Source organism: Calidris pugnax, unplaced genomic scaffold, assembly GCF_001431845.1.
Source record: "Calidris pugnax isolate Ruff unplaced genomic scaffold, ASM143184v1 scaffold68, whole genome shotgun sequence".
Lineage (NCBI taxonomy): Eukaryota > Metazoa > Chordata > Aves > Charadriiformes > Scolopacidae > Calidris > Calidris pugnax.
Window position 1 is genome coordinate 5,006,530 of NW_015090921.1, and position 21,187 is coordinate 5,027,716.

A 21,187-nucleotide genomic window follows, 5' to 3' on the forward strand; every position below is an offset into this window, starting at 1 on the left:
GTGACAACTCTTCTCTGCAAATTGCTTCCGTTGGGATGAGATGATCATTCCTCTCTCGGTGTATACCTTGGCCTTGCCGTCTAGTTTCCAACACAACAATGTGTTGTGAAAGGAATGAGACCATTTTATCCAGAAAAAGTCTCTGCAGACCATGTTCTTATTGCACAGTTAACAACTTTTTAAAGACTTTTTTTATGTTGTTTCTCCACCCTTCTATCAGGCACCAGAACTTCTTCAAGTGGGGTCAGTGACCTATTGTGGGGCCTCATCTTGTCACGCTGTTGAAAGAGAAGGGGTAATACAGCATCGCTGTTGGGGTGGTGAGTTTGGGAGACGAGTTCCTCCTCAGAGGAGTACACCCGTGCACAGGGTGCGTGGGCGCACACATCTGTCCATCAAGGAGGTTCTGGCTAATCCCCTGCAGGAGAAGATTCAGTTCAACATACACTGCTTAACCCAGCCATTTCATTGCGTTATTGCACAAGGCTTCATTCTAAATTTGTTTCAGTTCGCTGCTCTGTGTCCCACTAGGGAGGCAAATGGAGGAGAAAACCTAGCGATGGATGAGATGGAAAAGGCTGAATTATTCCACTTTTTTTTTTTTTTCCTCCTTTTTTTTCCTCAGTTCTCACGCTTCCGTTGGGATGAGATGATCATTCCTCTCTCGGTGTATACCTTGGCCTTGCCGTCTAGTTTCCAACACAACAATGTGTTGTGAAAGGAACGAGACCATTTTATCCAGAAAAAGTCTCTGCAGACCATGTTCTTATTGCACAGTTAACAACTTTTTAAAGACTTTTTTTATGTTGTTTCTCCACCCTTCTATCAGGCACCAGAACTTCTTCAAGTGGGGTCAGTGACCTATTGTGGGGCCTCATCTTGTCACGCTGTTGAAAGAGAAGGGGTAATACAGCATCGCTGTTGGGGTGGTGAGTTTGGGAGACGAGTTCCTCCTCACAGGAGTACACCCGTGCACAGGGGTGTGTGTGCAGGCGCACATGTCTGTCCATCAAGGAGGTTCTGGCTAATCCCCTGCAGGAGAAGATTCAGTTCAACATACACTGCTTAACCCAGCCATTTCATTGCGTTATTGCACAAGGCTTCATTCTAAATTTGTTTCAGTTCACTGCTCTGTGTCCCACTAGGGATGCAAATGGAGGAGAAAACCTAGCGATGGATGAGATGGAAAAGGCTGAATTATTCCACTTTTTTTTTTTTTTTTTCCTCCTTTTTTTTCCTCAGTTCTCACAAGTAGAGCCTGGTCCCAGGCCTGCGTGCATGGCAGCAGGGGTAGGGAAGGAGTTGGGAGACCCAACACTGGGGAAACAACAGATCAGGGGCTGCTTAGAGAAGCCAGATGGTCAGTAAAGTGCTGCGCTGTCAGGCTGTGTGACTATGGGACTGCTGCTCCACTACCTATGAAGCATTATGGTGGCTGGAGGAGGTCTCTCATGGTGGGTCACAATCTACTGTGAAGGCAAGAAAAGATCTAGTAAACTACATACGAGGCAAATCAGCCTCATCAGAGCCACTGGTGAGATCATGCAGCAAGTCCTCCTGGACTTCATTCCAAGCATATGAAGGACAAGGCAGCAATCAGAAACATTCAGCACAGAATTACTAAGAGGACATCAGGCTTGGACCATGTGATTGCCCTTTATGGTGAAATTACCAGGTATGTTGTCCAGTGGAGAAAAGTAGATGTAATGTACTTCAGCTTCAGTAAGGCTGGTCCCTTGTCTCTAAGAGCATTCTCATTTAGAAGTTGTGGAAGTCTTGCTGGACAAACAGGCTGTGAGGTGGCTTGAAAACAGGCCGAACTGTCTTCTGCAATGGCAGCAATGGCTGGACTTCTGGACATTGGCTGGTGACAAATGGAGTACCCTGGGGTAAATACTGACACTGTTCTGCGACTTAAACTGTCTTCTGCAATGGCAGCCATTAATGGCTGGACTTCTGGACATTGGCTGGTGACAAATGGAGTACCCTGGGGTAAATACTGATATTGTTCTGCAACTTCATCAGTGAGCCTACAGTGAGGCAGAGCACACCCTCAGTACATTTGGGGACAATACTAAAAAAACAGGGAGTGGCTGACATGACAAATGGCAGATCTTCAATCCAGAAGGACTTCAAGAAAACTTGAGGATTAGACCAACAGAAGTCGCATGAAGTTGAACAAGGAAAGGTGTGAAACTCAGCACCAGGTGCAGAATATGCCCCTTTGTCAGCAGAGACCGAGACATCTGGCAGTTACAGTGGAGGCCACGGTCAGGCTAAGTGCTGCAAATAAAGCCCCCGTGTAACGGGCTGTGTCAGGAGTGTAACCCCCTTCAGCCAGGAGTGACGAGGTCATACACGTAACGTGGTGAACAGTTTGGGCAGGCCCAGGTCAAGGGAGAAGCAGAGAGACTGCAGCAGGTGTGATGGAGGGCCACCAAAATGATGAGGTGCTTGAGGGCAAGCAGCCCACGAGGGGAGGCTGGTGGAGCTGTGCTTGCTTAGGCTGGCAAAAAAGAAGGTAGTGTGACATGACAGCACCTTCAGCTGCTGAAGTGCAGGTACAAAGCTGATGGGTTCATGCTCTTCGTGGTGATGGTGTATAGCCCAGCAGGGGACAGCAGGCACAAGGGCTGGATTGGAAGGGTCATATGAAACTTTAGGAGTAAATTCAGAGTAGAGCAGCACTAAAGAGGTCACCCAAAGAGACTGTGCAATTGCCATCCGTGGAGGGTTTTTAAGGCTTATCTAGACAAAACCGTACCTGAGCTGATCTACTGTTGAGGAGTACTTGGCTTTGAGTAAGACACTGAATTACAGACCTCCAGAGGTCCCATCCCACCAACGCTTCTGAGTTTAGCCCAAGGAGTGGTGTCCTTTCAAAGTAAGCGTGACACTACTTGCTAAAAAGAACAGACTCAGACGGATGGGGTCGCCCGTCTTTATGGTGCTGCTGCTGCTGCGTCGTGCTGGGACTTTGCTGCCTGCACTGCGGAGATAGAAACTGGGTAATTTGTGTGCACTTACCACCCTGTTTGGCTATAGGAACTGAAAAGTGAAAAAGGCCAATAGTGTAACGAGAACAAGCTAAAGCTTCATACAAATAACATACCATTAGACATGTTTTTTCCCTTTACCCACATTTTCCCCAAAGACTAGCTTATATAATTCCTCCTCAACCCAGCTTCCCAACGGGCTGGTTCATTAATCTAGCTTTTGGTCTTTCCAAGAGCAGTGGTCTCGGGATTAGACTTCTTGCTGTCCTGCTTTTCCTCTCCTTTTACACTGAAAGACTGATTGTTCGTGCATTATTTTAAATTCAGATTCCCTTAAAAACCAGTAACTCCACAGGACTTTTTCTCCCGGTAACCTCATCCAGAAAGAATTGGAACTTTCAAAGTAAGTGTGACACTACTTGCTAAAAAGAACAGACTCAGACGGATGGGGTCGCCCGTCTTTATGGTGCTGCTGCTGCTGCGTCGTGCTGGGACTTTGCTGCCTGCACTGCGGAGATAGAAACTGGGTAATTTGTGTGCACTTACCACCCTGTTCAGCTATAGGAATTGAAGATTAAAAAAGGCCAATAGTGTAATAAGAACAAGCTAAGGCTTCATACAAATAACATACTATTAGGCATGTTTTTTCCCTTTACCCACATTTTCCCCAAAGACTAGCTTATATAATTCCTCCTCAACCCAGCTTCCCAACAGGCTGGTTCATTAATCTAGCTTTTGGTCTTTCCAAGAGCAGTGGTCTCGGGATTAGACTTCTTGCTGTCCTGCTTTTCCTCTCCTTTTACACTGAAAGACTGATTGTTCATGCATTATTTTAAATTCAGATTCCCTTAAAAACCAGTAACTCCACAGGACTTTTTCTCCCGGTAACCTCATCCAGAAAGAATTGGAAAACAGTTGGGAAATTGTCGGTTAATGTCTTGTAAAAATGAAAGATTGTGGAGACTACAGAACGCTGCAGGAATTACAGGAGAAATGCTCCCTTTGAGACTGCTGCTCCTGTGGTGCACAGACTGCCCACCCCTCTTAGATCTTACCCGTTGAGATTTGCAAAGCTCCTGGGCAGGTGGCTGCTGTTGGCCCACAGCCTGCACCTCCAGCTCCGCTCACGCTCCCCACCTCTGTCTCACAGAGTCACCTTCTGGCCTAAAGGTCCCTCTGCTCTTCCCTCTTCCATGAGGTCACTTGGAGTAGATACCACTCAGGGTATACAATCAATGACAGAGTTGTCATATACACAAAAGCATACCAGATGCGGTCCTGTTTAATTACATTTCATGGTTTTACTAGATTTTTATACATAATTAAAAGAAGTTCCAAGGGTAGTAATTAACGTGAAACGTATCAATTCATTTCCAGAGGAAATGGCTGGATTAAGATATAGTGGTGAAGGGTTTGCTATTCATTGGGGCAAATGTCATTTTTCTCTTCGTGCTTCTAGTAGCGACAGAAGTGGTTTTGTTTGATTACCGGTTTGTTGGCTCAGGGGGGTGGTGGAGGCTCGTGTCGCTGCAGTCCCATCGTCCTTAAAAGCTCTGGAAAATTCCGCAGACTCTCTCTCTGGTTTGATTTTGAAGGAAGGTGTTCTCCTGTCAACAACACACATCAGCAGAAAATCAGGTACAATCTAGAGGAGTTGAAGTCACTGTGTATAAGTAAGAACTTGTCAGGCCTCTAGCTCAGTAGCAAAAACCCACCAGGCAGAAGGACCTGGATTTCACATCATAGTCTGTAGGATTTTTCTGGCTCCAAACGCAACAGAAATTGATTTACACTACAGGCCAGATTTCCTCATTTGTCTGTGTTTGGATTTTCAGAACAGCCTTTGAGGAAAGTATTCAAACCGTGCAACTTTAGACAACTGGTTTGGCTCCTTAACCAAATCCAGGAGGCTGGGTTTCTCTCACATCCTGCTGGAGAGAATATTCAGAGGAAAATCCAAGGCATCTATTGTAGATTCCTGCTCTGATTCCCTCATCTGCTGGAACGAGTCTCTCTCTGTTGAGCATACAGCTAACCCGGTCTACAGATCAGATACTTCATTTGGTGCCTACAAAATAGCCAATACAAGAATTCCTCTGGGTGCCCCAGTTTTGTCACAGGCAAGACATGGCTGACTACAGTAAGGCCCATTTTTAAAAACTGGCCATAGCACATCATAAATGGCACAAATTAATTGAGGTAGGGTCATACTCAGGAATAATGTGTTTTACTGGATTACTGACAGAGGAAGGGGACTTTTTGACCTCGGGGCCATCATCTCCTTTGTAGGTGACTGCTCCCTAAGCGCAAACAGTGGTAACGCCGGTGCAGCCCTGCAGCCCAGAGCCCCTACCTCGGGAGTGAGCTTTTGGTGGTCAGTCTTTCAGCAGAGTCTCTGTCTGCAAAGTCCCACAGTCTGGTCTGGGAGGTCTCTCTGTTTGGAGTGAAAGGCTGCAGCATCGTTGTGGAATGTGGTCTGTTACTTTGTCCTGCAGAGTCAAAGAACACAAATAAAAACCTTCTGAAGCAGTGTTAGAGGCAGGGTTTACCATTTCTGGGTCCATAACAACTTTCCCTGAACATCATTGCTATAATTCTGCTCTGGCTTCCTTTCCAGGAAGCCTAGTGAGGTGTCCAGAAAGAGCTCTAGATTTAGAAGAAAAGCTGTTGATCAAGATCCAAAGCAACTCTTTAAGAAAAGGATTAATACAGTCCTTGGGCAAGGCCCCCCATCCCCACCCTGCCCTGGGAATAACCTGATGCTGGCTGCAGTACAACCAAAAGGATTCTTTGCAAGTCACCCTGGACATTCTCCTGCCAGGTCATTACAAGGTGGCAGGTGACTTGTGTACTTTGTCTGTGACTTTGTGTCTAACAGAGACAAAAAGGACAGCTCAGAATCCCCCCTCCTAAGGACACTTTCTCATTCTCTTTCTCTCACCATCCCTTGCTAAAAACACAGCTCACTCTTGAAGTGAGAACGTACCTATGTTATTCTGCAGAGATTGCAGCCAGTCCTCCAGCAGTCTCTGAGAAGGTGCTGCAAGGAAATACTCTGCCCCATCTCTCAGCCTGTAAATGAAGACAGAAGAAGGTGAATTCCAGTTAGTCTTGCCTTATACCTGCTGTCCTTCAGGCATTTCGGTTGTGCCTCCTAACAGCATACACTCTGAAGTGAGTGTAGGCAAATCCAGCTGTACAGGTTGCTGGGGGGGATTTCATTAGTGCACTTCTCCCTCAGACTTACCGAAGCATGAAGGCGTTCTCTTTCCTGATGTAATTTACCAGTCTCTCACATTTGGCACCGGGAATGCTGACGGACAGGAGCGCGGGTACGTTCTGAAGGGGGATGAAATTATTAACAAAATGTCTTCTGCGTCTTTTCTGCTTAGGATTCAATCCCACACCAACCCCAACACACCCATACTATCTTCTTCTGCTTTATACCTACCTACCTTTAGCACTGAATAGGAAGAACCACAGAGGAACAATGGACTATTGCATTATATCTTAATATAATATATCTTATATCTTATTCTTGAATAAGGTACTTCTTTTAGGGAACATCCTTGAAAATTTCTGAAAGCTCATTATTCTGTCTTATAGTTGGTATCAGCTGAACAATTGTTGAATTTTCACTCAGTTGACAATTAAAAGAGCACTGATTATCCCAGTTCCAAAGCAAAGCAAATGTAACTCTCTTTTATTTTAAATGCATTTTTAGATAGGTAACCACAGAGATTACTAGAAAGATTCAAAAACCACATTACCTTAGATGCGTCTTTTTCATCATTGTAGAAATCAAGCTTTAATCCATCAAGTTTTGCATAGAAGGATTTCCAAGACCTTGAGCCTGGCTATACGAATAGAAATAGTAATAAAATCCAATTATTAGCTATATATTTTATTGGAGTAGCGAAATCTTTCATGTGTGACTTCCACAGGAAGCCAGGAGCTCCCCAGATTATGGTCACAGAAGCTCTTTTAGCCATGATTATCTCCCAGAAGAACACAACCTGCTGTAGTTTCTGGTGTGGGTGATTCAGGAAGGGTGTCTCTGAGTCAGGACTGAACAAATGATATGACATGGTGCAAGCAAGCTCTACAGCACGCTGTGGGCAGCACCACCGTTAAGAGAAGGTGGATCATCAAAGTTATGTCTATTTTTGACCAATAAAAACTCTACTTTTTCCCCAGTTGAAATGCTGGCCCTTGCCTGCTGGTCACAGTCTTGTTTTTTTCAGTGTGTGGTTTCAAGCTAATGTGGCTGCTGAATTTTTCTTCACATCCTAAACTAACCCTGGTGGAACGGTACCGAACACAGCACAAAAGCAGCTGCTGTTTCCTGCCCCAACTGTGCACCAGGGAAAGGTCAGAGCCATGAGACCCTTCAAGAAGATGGAGTCCATACCAGATTCGGTTTTTTAGAGGTCTTTCAAGTTAAAAATTTCAGAGGAAATATTCTACGGGACAAAAAATCCAAGAGAACTTGTTTACATGCAATACCTCAGCAAACACTCAGCTGTCTGCAGATTGGTGGTGAAAATTAGAAAATTAGGAAATTAGAAAATTTCCTGCCTGTTATGGTCATTATCCTACTGACCTGAAATTATATTCTTCCCCAGGATGAGAATTTAGAATTTGGTTTCATTCAGCCCTGGACTAAACAAATCACTTCTTCAATGATAAACAGAAACTTTACCTTCTTCTAACACAGTTAGAAATGATACGCATTGGGAGCATGGGAGTGAGGGCTTCCTCTGCCAAATAAACATCATATGCTGATACAAGCTTGTATTTTTATTTTAAATATTGATTTTTTTTTTCCAATTCCGTTGATATATCGAAACCTAAATTTCTCATTAGGGGAACATAACTAACATGTTCATACAGCCTAGGCTCTAGTTCATAAAGCCATTAAATGTAGCCAGACCCTGTTCTGCATGATTCCCATGACAGGTAAAAATTCCACTGTCTCTTTCTCTGAAGGACTTGGTCAGGTACTGCTGAAGTCAGGGGACATTTCTTCATGTGTTTTAGTCATAACTGAATTAAACCCACAGTCCTGAGCTCCTTGTCAGCAAGAGTTTAACCTGAAGAAGTCAGGCCAGATCTGGTCTATAACTCAAGGAAAGATGAATTAACCCAGAGTAATGGCATTTGTTTCTACCTGTTGTCTTCCTGGGAGGAGCTGGTCTCTCTTTTCTAGGAATCCTTCCATGTGCTGGAGACTTGCAGAAGCCTGAGACACACAAGAACATCGCTGTTTAACTTTCAAATGCCCCTTAAACATGTTATAATATCTGAAGATATTAGAAACTGATCTCTGCAGCCTCTACCGTTTACATTCACAGCACAGCTACAAATCCTCTCCAGGCTGCAGTCACACCTCTGATATACTACCTAAATCACGATAATTTAGGTCCTTCTAGAACAATTTGCACATGGTATTTGCTCTATCATGGTGTATTAATTAATTAATAGAATTTTTACGTTATTAAATACAATTTACAACTTAAATTGTTGAAGTTACTCACACCGGTGAGCAAACAGGAGTTTGCTGGTTCTAGTCTTGCTCCAGGCCAGCTCTTTGGCAATGATGCCACCAAGTCCTGCCTCTCCCTGACTTCTAAACTCCGTGGACACTGAGCACCACCACCTCACACCGAGGGGGTGGGTAAATCAGCAGCCTTGCCTCTGTGAGACAGTATCTCCTGGCTCTTTTTAAGTGCTCTGCTGAGTATTTATCAGCATGAATAACCTCTCATTTGGGAAAGAAAAACAGAAACCAATACAGCTGTTAAGACCTAGGTGATAAAGCTGAGCAAATTAAAAATGCTTTTAAGCTATACCTAGCTGCTTAAGTCAGCAATCTTTTTAGAAAATGCATCAACTGCAAAGGCACATAAAATGCCTCTTGTTGTTTGGATCCATCAGTGTATCCACTGGAGACCTTATTGCTCTCTACAACTCCCTGAAAGGAGGGTGTAGAGAGGTGGGGATCGGTCTCTTCTCTCAAGTATCAGGTGACAGGACGAGAGGAAATGGCCTCAAGTTACACCAGGGGAGGTGCAGGCTGGATATTAGGAAAAATTTTTTCACCAAAAGGGTTATCGGCCATTGGAATGGGCTGCCCAGGGAGGTGGTTGAGGCACCATCCCTGGAGGTGTTCAAAAGACGGGTTGATGTAGTGCTGGGAGGTATGGTTTAGTGATGATGCTCCTTGTTTGTTGTGTGGGTGTCTATTGTTGTCAGTTAGGTTGACGGTTGGACAAGATGATCTTTAAGGTCCCTTCCAACCTAGAAGATTCTGTGATTCTGTGAAATGCCCACTGTGTAGTGCTCTTGGTGACTTTCATACAGAAGTTCCTGTATTTCCTTATTTTTACCAGCACAGGACCGTAGTTTTGTGAGGTGAGAGCCAGGAATCCCCAGGACTTACCGAAGATTTATTCTCTAATGGCTTCGAAGAGGAGTCAGACCTCAGTAAGCTTGGTGGTTTATCTAGTGACATTTGGCCAGGCTCGGGTGGAGTTGCCATGACTTTTGTCTGCAGGTTGAAGAAAGAGGAGCCTCTAGCACTCTTTTCCTGAGGTGATAGAAGGCCTGTGGCGTAGGATTCTGACAGAGTGCTGCTGCGGGGCTGGCCTGTGGGAGTGGGCGATAGAGGAGAGCTTAAAGAACTGCGGCTTTCCAAAGCCGTAGCTGGTGGACCCACAGTCTTTGGTGTAGGTGGAGTGAGGATCTCACTCAGCCTCCTCTCAGCTTTCATTTCTGTCTTGTTGCTGCTCAGCGCTTCTGGGACTCCCCCAGCAGCGAACTGCTGGAATGTTGATGGAGACTTTTCAACGGGGGAGAAAATAGTTTCGAGTGGTGCCCTCAAGGACAGGCTGGGTAAGGGCACAGGCGGGACTGGTGGTGTGCTCTTTGTCTCTGTCACTTTTGGTGGTGTATTCCTTTTGTCAGACGTTTTTCTTTTCAGAGAGGGAACCCGTACAACTTTGCTTCTATCCTTCTGCTCACTCTCTTCTGTGTCCACTTGTTTCAGAAGATTCATCTCCCTCTGTAGGACACAAGTATCATGTTTTTTAAAATTACATTTATTGCACTCATGGGTACTTACCTAAGATTTTTTAATTTTAAGCAGGAATAGTTTTTGAAATACATTCTCTCCTGGCATTCTTAGTGTTAGAATTTAACTTAATTGCTATGTACTGAGCATTATTTTGTTGCCCAAAGCACGAATACTGATGCCAGTTCATCTCAAATACAGTGAATCCTGCCCTTGCTGAGTTCTCTAGAAGCTGAGTAATGAGCTCTAGAGAAACTCTGCTTCTTTTCTGTGGCAAGACTTCTTTAAGTTTGCTGTGGGAGCAGCGATAACTAGGGGTGTTCTGATAGAAAATTTCAGAGTGAAGGACCTTTGTCCTTTCCTGTAGCCAACCCGCAAGCCACGGAACAGAAGGCAGACCCAGCTAAGCTAATTTCTAGCCTAACAGCAAACACAAAAGCTGCATTTGGCTGGTTATTTCAAGAAAGTAATTTAAAAAATCATTGATACAGGATCTGGGAGGCTGACTGAGTATTTTTTGTACTTAATACAATCCATTGTAGAACTCTGATGCCAGAATGAACTGGTCTCCTTTATTTTCAGCCCTGTGCTATCCCCCAGCACTGTCAGGCGGCTGCAATTCCCTAATGAAATTCTGCAGGGATCAAAATCTCTCCATCCGTGTAGTGAGGGAACACCCTGTTTCCCACACAGCAATGACACAACAGCCTTTTTGCTGCTCCTGGCAGAAGAAAGCTTCCACTTCTCCCCTTGAGCTTTTGCAAGCCAGTTGGACTCTTTTGGTCCACCCACAGGTCTCGTTCTCAGCTGCTCTACCTGCAATATCTCAGCTTTGGTCACTCATTTACTCCATCTCAGCACAAATTAATTCTTATATGGAGTGACAGAGCCCCAAACATTCAAGGACCCATGTTATCCTGTTTAATACACAGCTCATTGACCTTCTACTTCTCACCTTAGTTTTCCTGCTGAGCTGAGCAAATTTCTCCTCCTGAGCTGCAAGCATCTTCTCAAAATCATGGTGCTTCTTCAGTAATTCCTCTACTTCAGACACTGAATCCTGAAGGGGAAGATTATCAGATACAAAAGTCCAAAATGAAGTCCATCAGAAGAGATTATGCCTAAGATTTTCAGATTTACCTATTCTGTTTAGCCAAATGATGATTCTGAAATAATTACAATTGAATGCCTAAACCCCTGGTAGTGTGTGAAAAAAATCTTAGTTTACACTTCAAAAAAAAGGTTTGTAAGCTTGCAGTCTGTCTGCTGTACTTGAAAAAAAGAGCTCAAATAACAACATTCTTTTTTTCTGCAAAGCCATGGCTTCCAAGCATAACTGTATACATACATATTAAGTGCTTGGATTGCAGTTTGTGCTAGACAGAGTTTGTTCCTGCCCTGCATCTTAAACCTCTGTCTTGCTCTCTGCTTAGTTTTCAATACTCGAGTTTATGACACTGTTTTCCCATCTTATAAACCATCAGAAGACAGTCAATAACAAGAGAAAAACAAAACTATGGATGCTGGTGTTTAAATAGGAATTTACAAGCTAGCAATCAAGCCTTCTCTGCAAAACATGCTACCGCCCAACACAAGGCGAGGAAAAACCTTTCGAAACAGGTTCTCAGCACGACAATGAAGGTTGAACCCTCTGCAAATTATCTTATTATGTAAAAAAATGGGCTGGAATTCTACTACCCCCTGGTAGCCACTATCTCCTGTAGCCCATAGCCACGTAAAATGCAGCAACTGTCCTGGGCTCACCTCTGTAAGAGGACAGAGGTCCTGCTCTTTGTCATCTTAAGGTTCATTACTGTTTAGATTGTGATTAACTTCAGCCCAAGGTGACACAGGCTCCAAGCACTCTGTCTTTGCTAAGGGACATTTCAATAGATTGCACTGTTGTTACTCACCCCATAGCTAGGATCTGAAAGAAAGCTCTCCTTGGCAGCCAGCCATGCTTCTGCTTGTTCTAGCTCTCTGCGGAGCAATTGAATCTCCCAGTTTTCTTCATATAACTCTTTCCTCATATCCCAGCTCTCCTTTACCTTCTTCATCAGCTCTGACAGCTCTAAGAGTTTTTCTTCAATCTAGAAAAAAATAACATTTGCAATGCCAGGAGGTGAAAAATCCAGTCAGATTTTCATGTGATGCCCAACTAGTGTTTAGGCTGTCCTCATGATCCAGAAAATGACCACTAGATAACTTTTTGGTGTTAACATAGTTTGGAAAAGATGTCTGGGTCCTCATTTTTCTCACTTGAATCCATTTAGCCTGTACATTGTACAGCTGTGTATTATAACTGTATGTATATTCCACATACTGTGTGACCAATGTTCTGCCATATGTTTTGCTGTGATGAAACTTTATATCCAGAAAATTTGTATTATAGAACTAGTGCGTATTATAACTGTATGCATATTCCACATACTGTGTGACCAATCTTCTGCCATATGCTGCTGTGATGAAACTTTATATCCAGAAAATTTGTATTATAGAACTAGTGAGAACCAGAAGATTGAACAAATACGTCCATTTATGGCAAGGAAACAATGGAAAGCCTTAAGCTGTAGAAAGTTCTCTAATTCTTTCTACAACAGAAGTACTGTAATCTTGCCTAATTTCTGAAGAGTTTTTGGATGGTGTGATCTCTGGATGCACTGACAGTATCAAGACAAGCTTAGGACCACTGCAGAGGTCAAAGTCTAATGGTACGTAGATAAAGGATCACAGAAATTTCAACATTCTTGCCCCTTTGGCTCTGTAACATTTCTGAAGAATTACATACCTTTTGGTGTTCTCAGGGACATCACTCTGTCCTATAGTTGATTGCACTGTGATATATTTTATCCTAGGTCTTGTGCAGTTAAATGCTAAAATCTCATTTATGTGGGACATCTTTTCTGTGGAACAGCAATACCTCCCTACCCCCCCCCCACATAGCCATAGTCAATCCAGGGACTATTCTTTTACAGTCAGCTTCAAAATCAGCTTTTAGAGGAGTAAGACCTTTAAAAGGCGTTTTCTTTTTCTACATGTCACATGAAGTCTGCAGCTTTCAACAGCAGAGAACCTGATTGTCCTGTTTAGTTCTTCTGTTTTGAAAGAGAGACAAAGCAAAGCTGCAACTCCTGCCTATTTAATATCTTATTTGTTCACTCTTGTTTCTAAAATATTTAACTCCTCAACACACCTCCACAGACATGAAATGTCCGTTCTTCATCAGGTCACCTCCCGCCCGCTGCATTTCTTCATATTTCAGCCACTGTTTCTCTATCTCCCGCTTGTATTCCTCGTGACGCTTGATGAGCAGCTCAGCTCCCAGCACATCGTTTGCCAGCTCCTCGGATATCACCAGCGCGTGCATCTCGTTGGCCCAGGCCCTGCAGAACAGAGTCAAACGGGTAAAACCAGAAGGGATGTGACTCTGCTGGCTACTCAGGAATGCACATATCCTGTGGCTGTGGACACGTGCACAAGGACTTTAACTTGCTCATGAACGACAGGAATATACAAACACATTGAGGAGGGTTCACTTTTATCACCTGATATAATATTCCCGGTGCCTGTTAGAGAGGCAGCTGCAGCATCTAAACTTACTGAAGCCCTGCACACTCAGATCCTCAGAAAGAACTGTAACTGGGCTGTATACATTCACAGCACTTCTATATGTAGTACAGGGACACAGAGACTTCCAGATGTCCATCCAGCCCCATCAACATGCATGGAAGTACCCCGTATGCACACAGAGCACTCATGCCAAGAAGGTATTTTTTAAGGACAATTTTCAACCCCAAGGGCCTCAACGGGCATAAACAAATGCGTCTTGATTTACCTGAGCTCAGGACCTATCCCTTTGCATAGTAAATGTCCAGTAGCCAGTGGTGACCACTTCATTGTCTTTATATTTCTACTCCTATCCTGGATTAACTCTTTCATTAACTACACTGAACTAAAAATGTCCATATTTCTTCTGTGAGAAATCCTGTTCAAAAAATACAATTTCCATAAAAAATGTATAATTTTTTATTAAAATGACATTAAAATGATAAAATATAATGTTTTAATGTTGGTCTGCCTCTTTGAGTATAGTGTATTTCCATTATTTATTTCAGTTTTTCCATTAGACCTCTGCTTATAGATACTTTGGCATGATTGATTTAAACAAAATGTGACACTTAGCTCAACATATCTTTTTTAAAAAAGTACATTTTGTCGATCCTTTAAACATTCAGCAGTTTGTTCTAAATCAGATTTTAAAAAGGAAAAAGAAATAATGGAATGACCCAGCAACTGAATTCTTGCAAAAAACCTGACCCCTAGTAAGAATGGGTGTGTGCATATGGGCAGTGGCATTAAATACACGTGTGTGAAACCCTTTCAGCACTTGAGCAAGTGCTAACCTATTTTAGAAGGTTGTCTTTAATGTAGTTGTTTTGACTCTGAGAAAAATGGGCGCTGGTGTCTGCACAGGTGCTATAAATTACGTGACAATGTAGCAGAGACTCACCCATCTTCCCACAGAATCAACAGTATTTTGAATTGAAATCGGGAGACTACCAAATCTACCCAGAGTGACTGAATTCTCCAAGACTGCCTAGGAAATAGTCCAACAATGTGGGCTTGTCATGTACACTGTGCTGAAGTGGAGTGGCAGGGCCACCTCTGATGTGTGCTTAATTCTGTAAAGTGCTGTTGAGAAGATGCAAGAGAGATTTGCAAGTAAGCTGCAGAGCATCTGGGACAGAAGTCAAATATACTGAGAGGTGTAATTTAGAAAATCCTATATGGGTAAGAGAAGAAATAAGGTCCACTGCCAAACTCAAGGGGTCAACACATACATCAGTTCCCTGCAGTCATTGAAGTAGAGCTGGACTTGTTCTGCCTGGCTGAGTCTTGCCTTCCTCTCCAGAAACTTCTTGTCCAGGTTTTCCCAGGACTCATCCACCTCTGTGAGTCTCTCCATAATGTTTTCCTTGACTTGAGGGTACGTGCGGCTGAGGTGCCAAGCCTCCCCCCGAATCCGCTCCAGCTCTTTCATGATGGCTCCTAGATCTCTCTGGGACAGAGACAGAATGGATTGTAAGAACAAGTCACTCCTTACATCGATCAAAAGCAGATTTTAAAGATGGTGCATATCTTTTCTAGCCACTGGTGCACAGAGGCTGGAAATATGACTCTGTCAAGACTTTTCCTCTCATTTTCCTCCCAATGCCTTTTAACATTCATCATCAAAAATCAAAGATTCTTCAGATGCGACACACTAAGTGTGGAGTTGAAGTCTCTTGTAGTTCAGATGACACCTTTGTAATCATAATAACAATTTGGAATAGATTTTAGAAGAGAAGCTAATCCTTAGAAGTAAAAGCATTAATAATATAATATCACAGCATTAAAAAAGGAGGAAAAGGCCCTCTCCTGTGAAGCAAAATGAATATTTCAGGGTGCAATAAATTTCTCTTTTGTTGGCCTGAAAACAAGGCACTTGACAGGATTTCAAATCAAGCAACGGTCTCCTTTTTATTTTTTTGCCATTAATGCTTTTCTGCCACTGCTTCATGACAGATCCCCTTACCTCTACTCCCTCAAGCTGGCTGAGGAGTGTCTGTACACCTGGAAGATCATATCCATAATCATCTATATCCACCACGGCCTCTTTCTCCTGCATCCAACCCTTTATTTCATCCACATCGTGATCGTATTGGTGAACTTGCCGGGCTGCTGTTAGATTCTGGAATGAAGAAAAAATTTAATGGTAATAGTATATATCATAGCTGCAGCACAAAAAAGAGCAACCCTAATATGTCCTAATGTAGTACAGACTGAACAAGAGTGGGAGTGAAACACCTTTCCAATTAAGTCACCTGAAAGTGAGACATAGAAGCTAACCTAATTTCTCCGAGTTCTCTTTGTCAATGGAAAGAATCAGATGTCACCAAAGAGCCATTTATTCCTGCATAAGACGAATGACCAAGATGGAGAGCATGAATTGCTTGAAGAAAGAATAGAACAGAATACACCTATTGCTCTTATAAACCTTGTATTTCAATATGAGCAATGCACTTGTTTGGGAAAGGAAGAAGAACATGGGAAACTGCAGGGAATTCAATGCCCCAGTTTTTCATGTATTTCCTACCTCTGTCCTTGCCTGGATAGCATGGCATAGTTTCTCCCACGTCTCATTGATTTGCTTTGTTCTCTTCTGGATAATGTCCATCTTGCTGTGGCCCTCCTTCTCTAGTTTAGATGCTAACTCATTTAAGGAGACAACTTTGGAATGTCCCAGAGGTTTCACCTCATTTACAAAATCTTTAAACTTTTTCTCCAGTACCTGCAGGATAAATGGTGACACAAACATAGATATGAGAATTTCTGCCCACCTCTATGAGAGAGGTGGAAAGAATCACTTTCTCTGTACTGTAGAACACAAAAATTATGTATAGCAGTCTATAAGTGCAAAGCAGTTGATAAACCCAGATGATATGGAGTCAGAAGGCGGCATGATTGTCTGGATCATCTTACGTCACAGAGAAAAATCACCCCCATCCTGACAAACAGATGCTGCCCAGATCAAAAACTAAGAAACGTAACCCGTTAGGCTGTCCACTTACGCAGCAGTTGTTGAGGAGCAGACACTATGAATGATACCTCTCTGCACTGCATGTCCCAAGGAGAAATTTATCCTTGAAATCAGCAGCCAGAGGTGTGAACACTGCATCCCCATGTTTTTCACTGAAATTGTTACAAGACCATGGCTCTGGTCGTGTCCAATTTTTTAGGCCCTGTCAAGTTTATAATCAGGGACAGCAGTGAATTGTGCCGACCTCACCTTATCCCAAAAAAAAGCTAACTTTCTGATGCACCTACTTTTTCTGTTGAGAGATGCTATCTCAGAGAGCCTTGTATAAGCAGACAGAAACTAGTCTGAGTTCTTGATGCAGAGAAAACTGTTTCATGTAGCTTTTGTCACTGTAACGTGCTTCATTGTCAGCAGCTACACAAAACTGCAACAAACATATTCCATCTTTGCCACACAATACATACAATACCTTTCATTTTCTTTTACCTCAACATCATCTAGGTCCTGCCCATAGTCATCCGACTCTGCTACAGACTGTTTACTGGAAAGCCATGCATCCACCAGCTGGAATTCTCTTTCAAACTGATAGAGCTGGAATTGCTCTTGCAGGCGTTTTCTCTGGGTCTCAGCCTTCTGCAGGAGAGACTGATAGTCTGCTAGGATCCCCTGGAGCTTTGCAAGTATGGTTGGACTGCAAAGAAAAGAATCAAAAGGCACATCTTTGTTTTACTATTCTTTTTGAACATTGTCTTTTCTGACAGGTTAAATTTACAACACCATCACAATAGAGAAGAAACCAGATAACATCACTGTGCAGTCTATAGATGCAAATCACTTGATAAACCCAGATGATGTGGAGTCAGAAGGTGGCATTATTGTCTGGATCATCTTACATCACAGAGAAAAATCACCCACATCCTGACAAACAGAGGCTGCCCAGATCAAAAACTAAGAAACATAACGTGTTAGGCTGTCCACTTATGCAGCAGTTGTTGAGGAGCAGACACTATGAATGATACCCCTCTGCACTGTATGTCCCAAGGAGAAATTTATCCTTGAAATCAGCAGCCAGAGGTGTGAACACTGCATCCCTGTGTTTTTCACTGAAATTGTTACAAGACCATGGCGCTGGTCGTGTCCAATTTTTTAGGCCCTGTCAAGTTTTATAATCAGGGACAGCAGTGAATTGTGCCAACCTCACCTTGTCCCCAAAAAAGCTAACTTTTTGATGCACCTCCTTTTTCTGTTGAAAGATGCTATCTCAGAGAGCCTCGTATAAGCAGACAGAAACTAGTCTGAGTTCTTGATGCAGAGAAAACTATTTCATGTAGCTTTTGTCACTGTAACGTGCTTCATTGTCAGCAGCTACACAAAACTGCAACAAACATATTCCATCTTTGCCACACAATACATACAATACCTTTCATTTTCTTTTACCTCAACATCATCTAGGTCCTGCCCATAGTCATCCGACTCTGCTACAGACTGTTTACTGGAAAGCCATGCATCCACCAGCTGGAATTCTCTTTCAAACTGATAGAGCTGGAATTGCTCTTGCAGGCGTTTTCTCTGGGTCTCAGCCTTCTGCAGGAGAGACTGATAGTCTGCTAGGATCCCCTGGAGCTTTGCAAGTATGGTTGGACTGCAAAGAAAAGAATCAAAAGGCACATCTTTGTTTTACTATTCTTTTTGAACATTGTCTTTTCTGACAGGTTAAATTTACAACACCATCACAATAGAGAAGAAACCAGATAACATCACTGAGTCAGTTACGCCAAGCCGTTAAAACCAGCCAGATCAGGAAATTAAAGGATCTTGTAAGAATGGCTGCTCTTTTTGCTTCCTCCTCACCAGATATAAAAGCAAACTGGCAATGAAAAACAGTGAACTGACAAGAATGTCCATTTCCTTTCCCAAGCACGGTGTTTTTTGAATGCGTGTGGTAAATGAGAACGAGGTAAATGAGTTCCTGGGAATACACAATGGCCAAAGCAGCTGATCTGCACTAATTGGCCTGTTGTTAACAACAGTAGTGAAAATATTAAAAAAAATCAAGCTTTCTGTCTGTGTGATGGTGGTGAAGGATGGATTGATGTCCCTTGAAGTCGTATTTCTGAATCAAACAGCCACTGAAGATTGAACATTTCTGTATTTGCCTTCTCTGGGCATTTCTATTAGACCTGGAGCAGAAGCGTGTTTTCACTTTCCTACCTCTCAGGGCTGTCTTTGTTTATTAAGCTGGCACCTGTCTCCTGCACTTTCTCGATCCGGGGCCTGAAACCATCCATGTCCAGCTTGGTAGCTTCAAGCTTACGCAGTAGAGCTTGTGTGGATTCTTCATTCTTCCCATAATCAGAGGTCTCCAGAATGAAGCTCCTCTCTGCCAGCCATGCCTCCACTTCCAGAAGCTGTATAAAATACAGGGATGAGCGTGAACACAGCTGCAGTTTAGGTCAAGACAAAGAAAACTGGAAAGCAGTGGTGCCCAAAGAGACACATCAGTGAAAATAGAGAGCAGCTTAGGTGCCTTCCTGTAATGCAATCTTGCAGACACTATTCAAAAAGACACATACCCAGAACACAGTAATTAAGGTTGCATGTTTATTACTGGGAAAAGTAACTGTTATTTCTCCACTGCATCTGTCCAGTAATTAAGGTTACATGTTTATTCCTCACTTCAGGTACTGGGAAAAGTAACTGTTATTTCTCCACTGTATCTGTGCTTACCAGATATGAAAAATTCACTCTCATCTCAGCACTTGCATCCATTCAACAACATAGGTACCAGATCTTTTAAGCAAAGAAAGAGCAAAATAAATCTCTTATGAACCATCTTTACCTCATTCAGGAACAGATGGGCCTCATATGACTGCATGAGCCGCTGTCTCCTCTCTTGAGCCTCTGCCTTCAAGGTTTCTACAGAAGCCTCAAGCTCCTTCAGATGCTCCATAATCTTTCTAGAGGCTGAGTGGCCTCCCCGTACCAGCTTCTGCCCTGTACTGAGCACTGCTTTGGTCAAAGCATCCCGACTGCTTATCTCATTCTCCAAATTCTGAAAAAAGAGTAAAATGACACATCAAAAATAAAATTTAAGGAGATTTTTATACCAGACAATGTAGCCATGAAATTCCATTAGAAATCTCTTTTCTAGATGGGTCAGAGGTGCAAAGTCTGAGTGAATGCTCAAAGTGGAGTGGATGAGGTTTTTTGGGGTGAAGGAGTGATTACAGAAAAAAAATACAGACATGTAGTTTGGACCTTGGTATGTATCCACCTCAGAGTGTGAAGGGAAAAGGTTCTAACCACAAACTTCTTGTCTGTAGATTCCACTGAAACATACCCACGTCCACCTCATTACATGGTGTTTCTTGAGTTATAATGTGTCTAGGGAAGAACAACCAATTCACCTGCTTAGCAGTATTTACCACTTGTCAGCGCCTTTGTAGAAGATGCAGCTTTGTGTAACAGCCATTGCAAACACTGGGTACACATACTGCCAGGCAACCGAGAGAACAAGGAGAGAAGAAAACTACTGGGACCAGTTCTCAAAGACTTGAAATTAATTTTTGAAGACTGGTAGATGTGCATATGTCCATATCCCCCCATATATGATATTTGCCTGAGTGGGTAAGGACCACACCATCAATCTGTCCGTGGGAGGATGCACATTCCACAGCTCACTACGCCTGAGCACCTTGAGCACAAGCAAACCTCACCATTTTACAATTGTTGTGTTTATTTTCATAGCTGCGAAACAGGCAGTTTCAGAGTTAGACAGCAGTGCAGTGCTAATGTAGAAGAGACACCCTCTCTGAGGAGAGGAGCTGCTTTTTCAACTGAAGTATCAGATTTGGCTGGAGAAGAGCTCTGATTCCAATCTTGCCTTTAACTTCCCCCTATTAATTTCAAGGCAGCCACTATGTTGTTGAAAAGTGACACCAAATCTGACCCCAGCAGAACGGAATCCAGTGGCAAAGATTATAAAACATCTTGTACTGTGTATTAATAATAAGCTAGCAGCGTGAAGAACAACTTTGCAGTCGAACATTTAGGAACATGTATTCACAGTACTTCATTTAAAACAACAGGAATTAAAAAAAAATAATAATAATAAAAAAAGGGAAGAGAGGAGTGAGGGGAAACTGTCTGAAGCCAAGCAGTTGTGTTTGTGCATATTCTATTTGTGTGTAAATGCAGTTTTGCAAGACTTGTGTCTTTGTTTCTTTGGTTTTTTGGGTTTTTTTTAGGTTGATACATTTCACACACAATCTCTTTTGCGGTAATGGACCAAGGACCGAATTTTGCAAGTCTGGCTCATTAAGACAAACAATAGAGGGTGGAACTAATAGTATGTTCAATTCTTGACTGTTATGTTACCTCTGACGTTTGTCTGTCTGTAAACCAACATTTAAAAAAAGAAAGTGTAGAGACTCGAGCTACTAAAAGATTGAGAATTCAAAGCTTATATTTTAATTCTGCTTCCAAGAGAATAAGAAGCAAAATAGCAGGAATAATTGGCATTTTATTATGCACTGATAT

The 21,187-nt window shown here is 42.8% G+C and overlaps 1 protein-coding gene across 1 annotated transcript in view; it reads right to left on the reverse strand.

Annotated features, from left to right (window-relative positions):
* Nucleotides 1-4,174: 4,174 nt before the first annotated feature.
* The window catches only part of LOC106892737 (spectrin beta chain, non-erythrocytic 5-like), a 121,871-nt gene continuing 104,858 nt past the window's right edge, over nucleotides 4,175-21,187 (reverse strand). The window contains exons 61-76 of the mRNA XM_014950154.1: nucleotides 19,488-19,700; nucleotides 18,860-19,056; nucleotides 18,086-18,290; nucleotides 16,205-16,399; nucleotides 15,644-15,799; nucleotides 14,910-15,127; nucleotides 13,262-13,451; nucleotides 11,982-12,158; nucleotides 11,024-11,128; nucleotides 9,439-10,059; nucleotides 8,167-8,238; nucleotides 6,767-6,853; nucleotides 6,244-6,335; nucleotides 5,983-6,068; nucleotides 5,350-5,485; nucleotides 4,175-4,603 (exon numbers count right to left, since the gene is read on the reverse strand). Of these exons, the coding sequence (XP_014805640.1) occupies nucleotides 4,432-4,603; nucleotides 5,350-5,485; nucleotides 5,983-6,068; nucleotides 6,244-6,335; nucleotides 6,767-6,853; nucleotides 8,167-8,238; nucleotides 9,439-10,059; nucleotides 11,024-11,128; nucleotides 11,982-12,158; nucleotides 13,262-13,451; nucleotides 14,910-15,127; nucleotides 15,644-15,799; nucleotides 16,205-16,399; nucleotides 18,086-18,290; nucleotides 18,860-19,056; nucleotides 19,488-19,700 (2,922 nt within the window). The 3' untranslated portion in view covers nucleotides 4,175-4,431. The remainder of the gene's footprint in view (nucleotides 4,604-5,349; nucleotides 5,486-5,982; nucleotides 6,069-6,243; nucleotides 6,336-6,766; nucleotides 6,854-8,166; nucleotides 8,239-9,438; nucleotides 10,060-11,023; nucleotides 11,129-11,981; nucleotides 12,159-13,261; nucleotides 13,452-14,909; nucleotides 15,128-15,643; nucleotides 15,800-16,204; nucleotides 16,400-18,085; nucleotides 18,291-18,859; nucleotides 19,057-19,487; nucleotides 19,701-21,187) is intronic.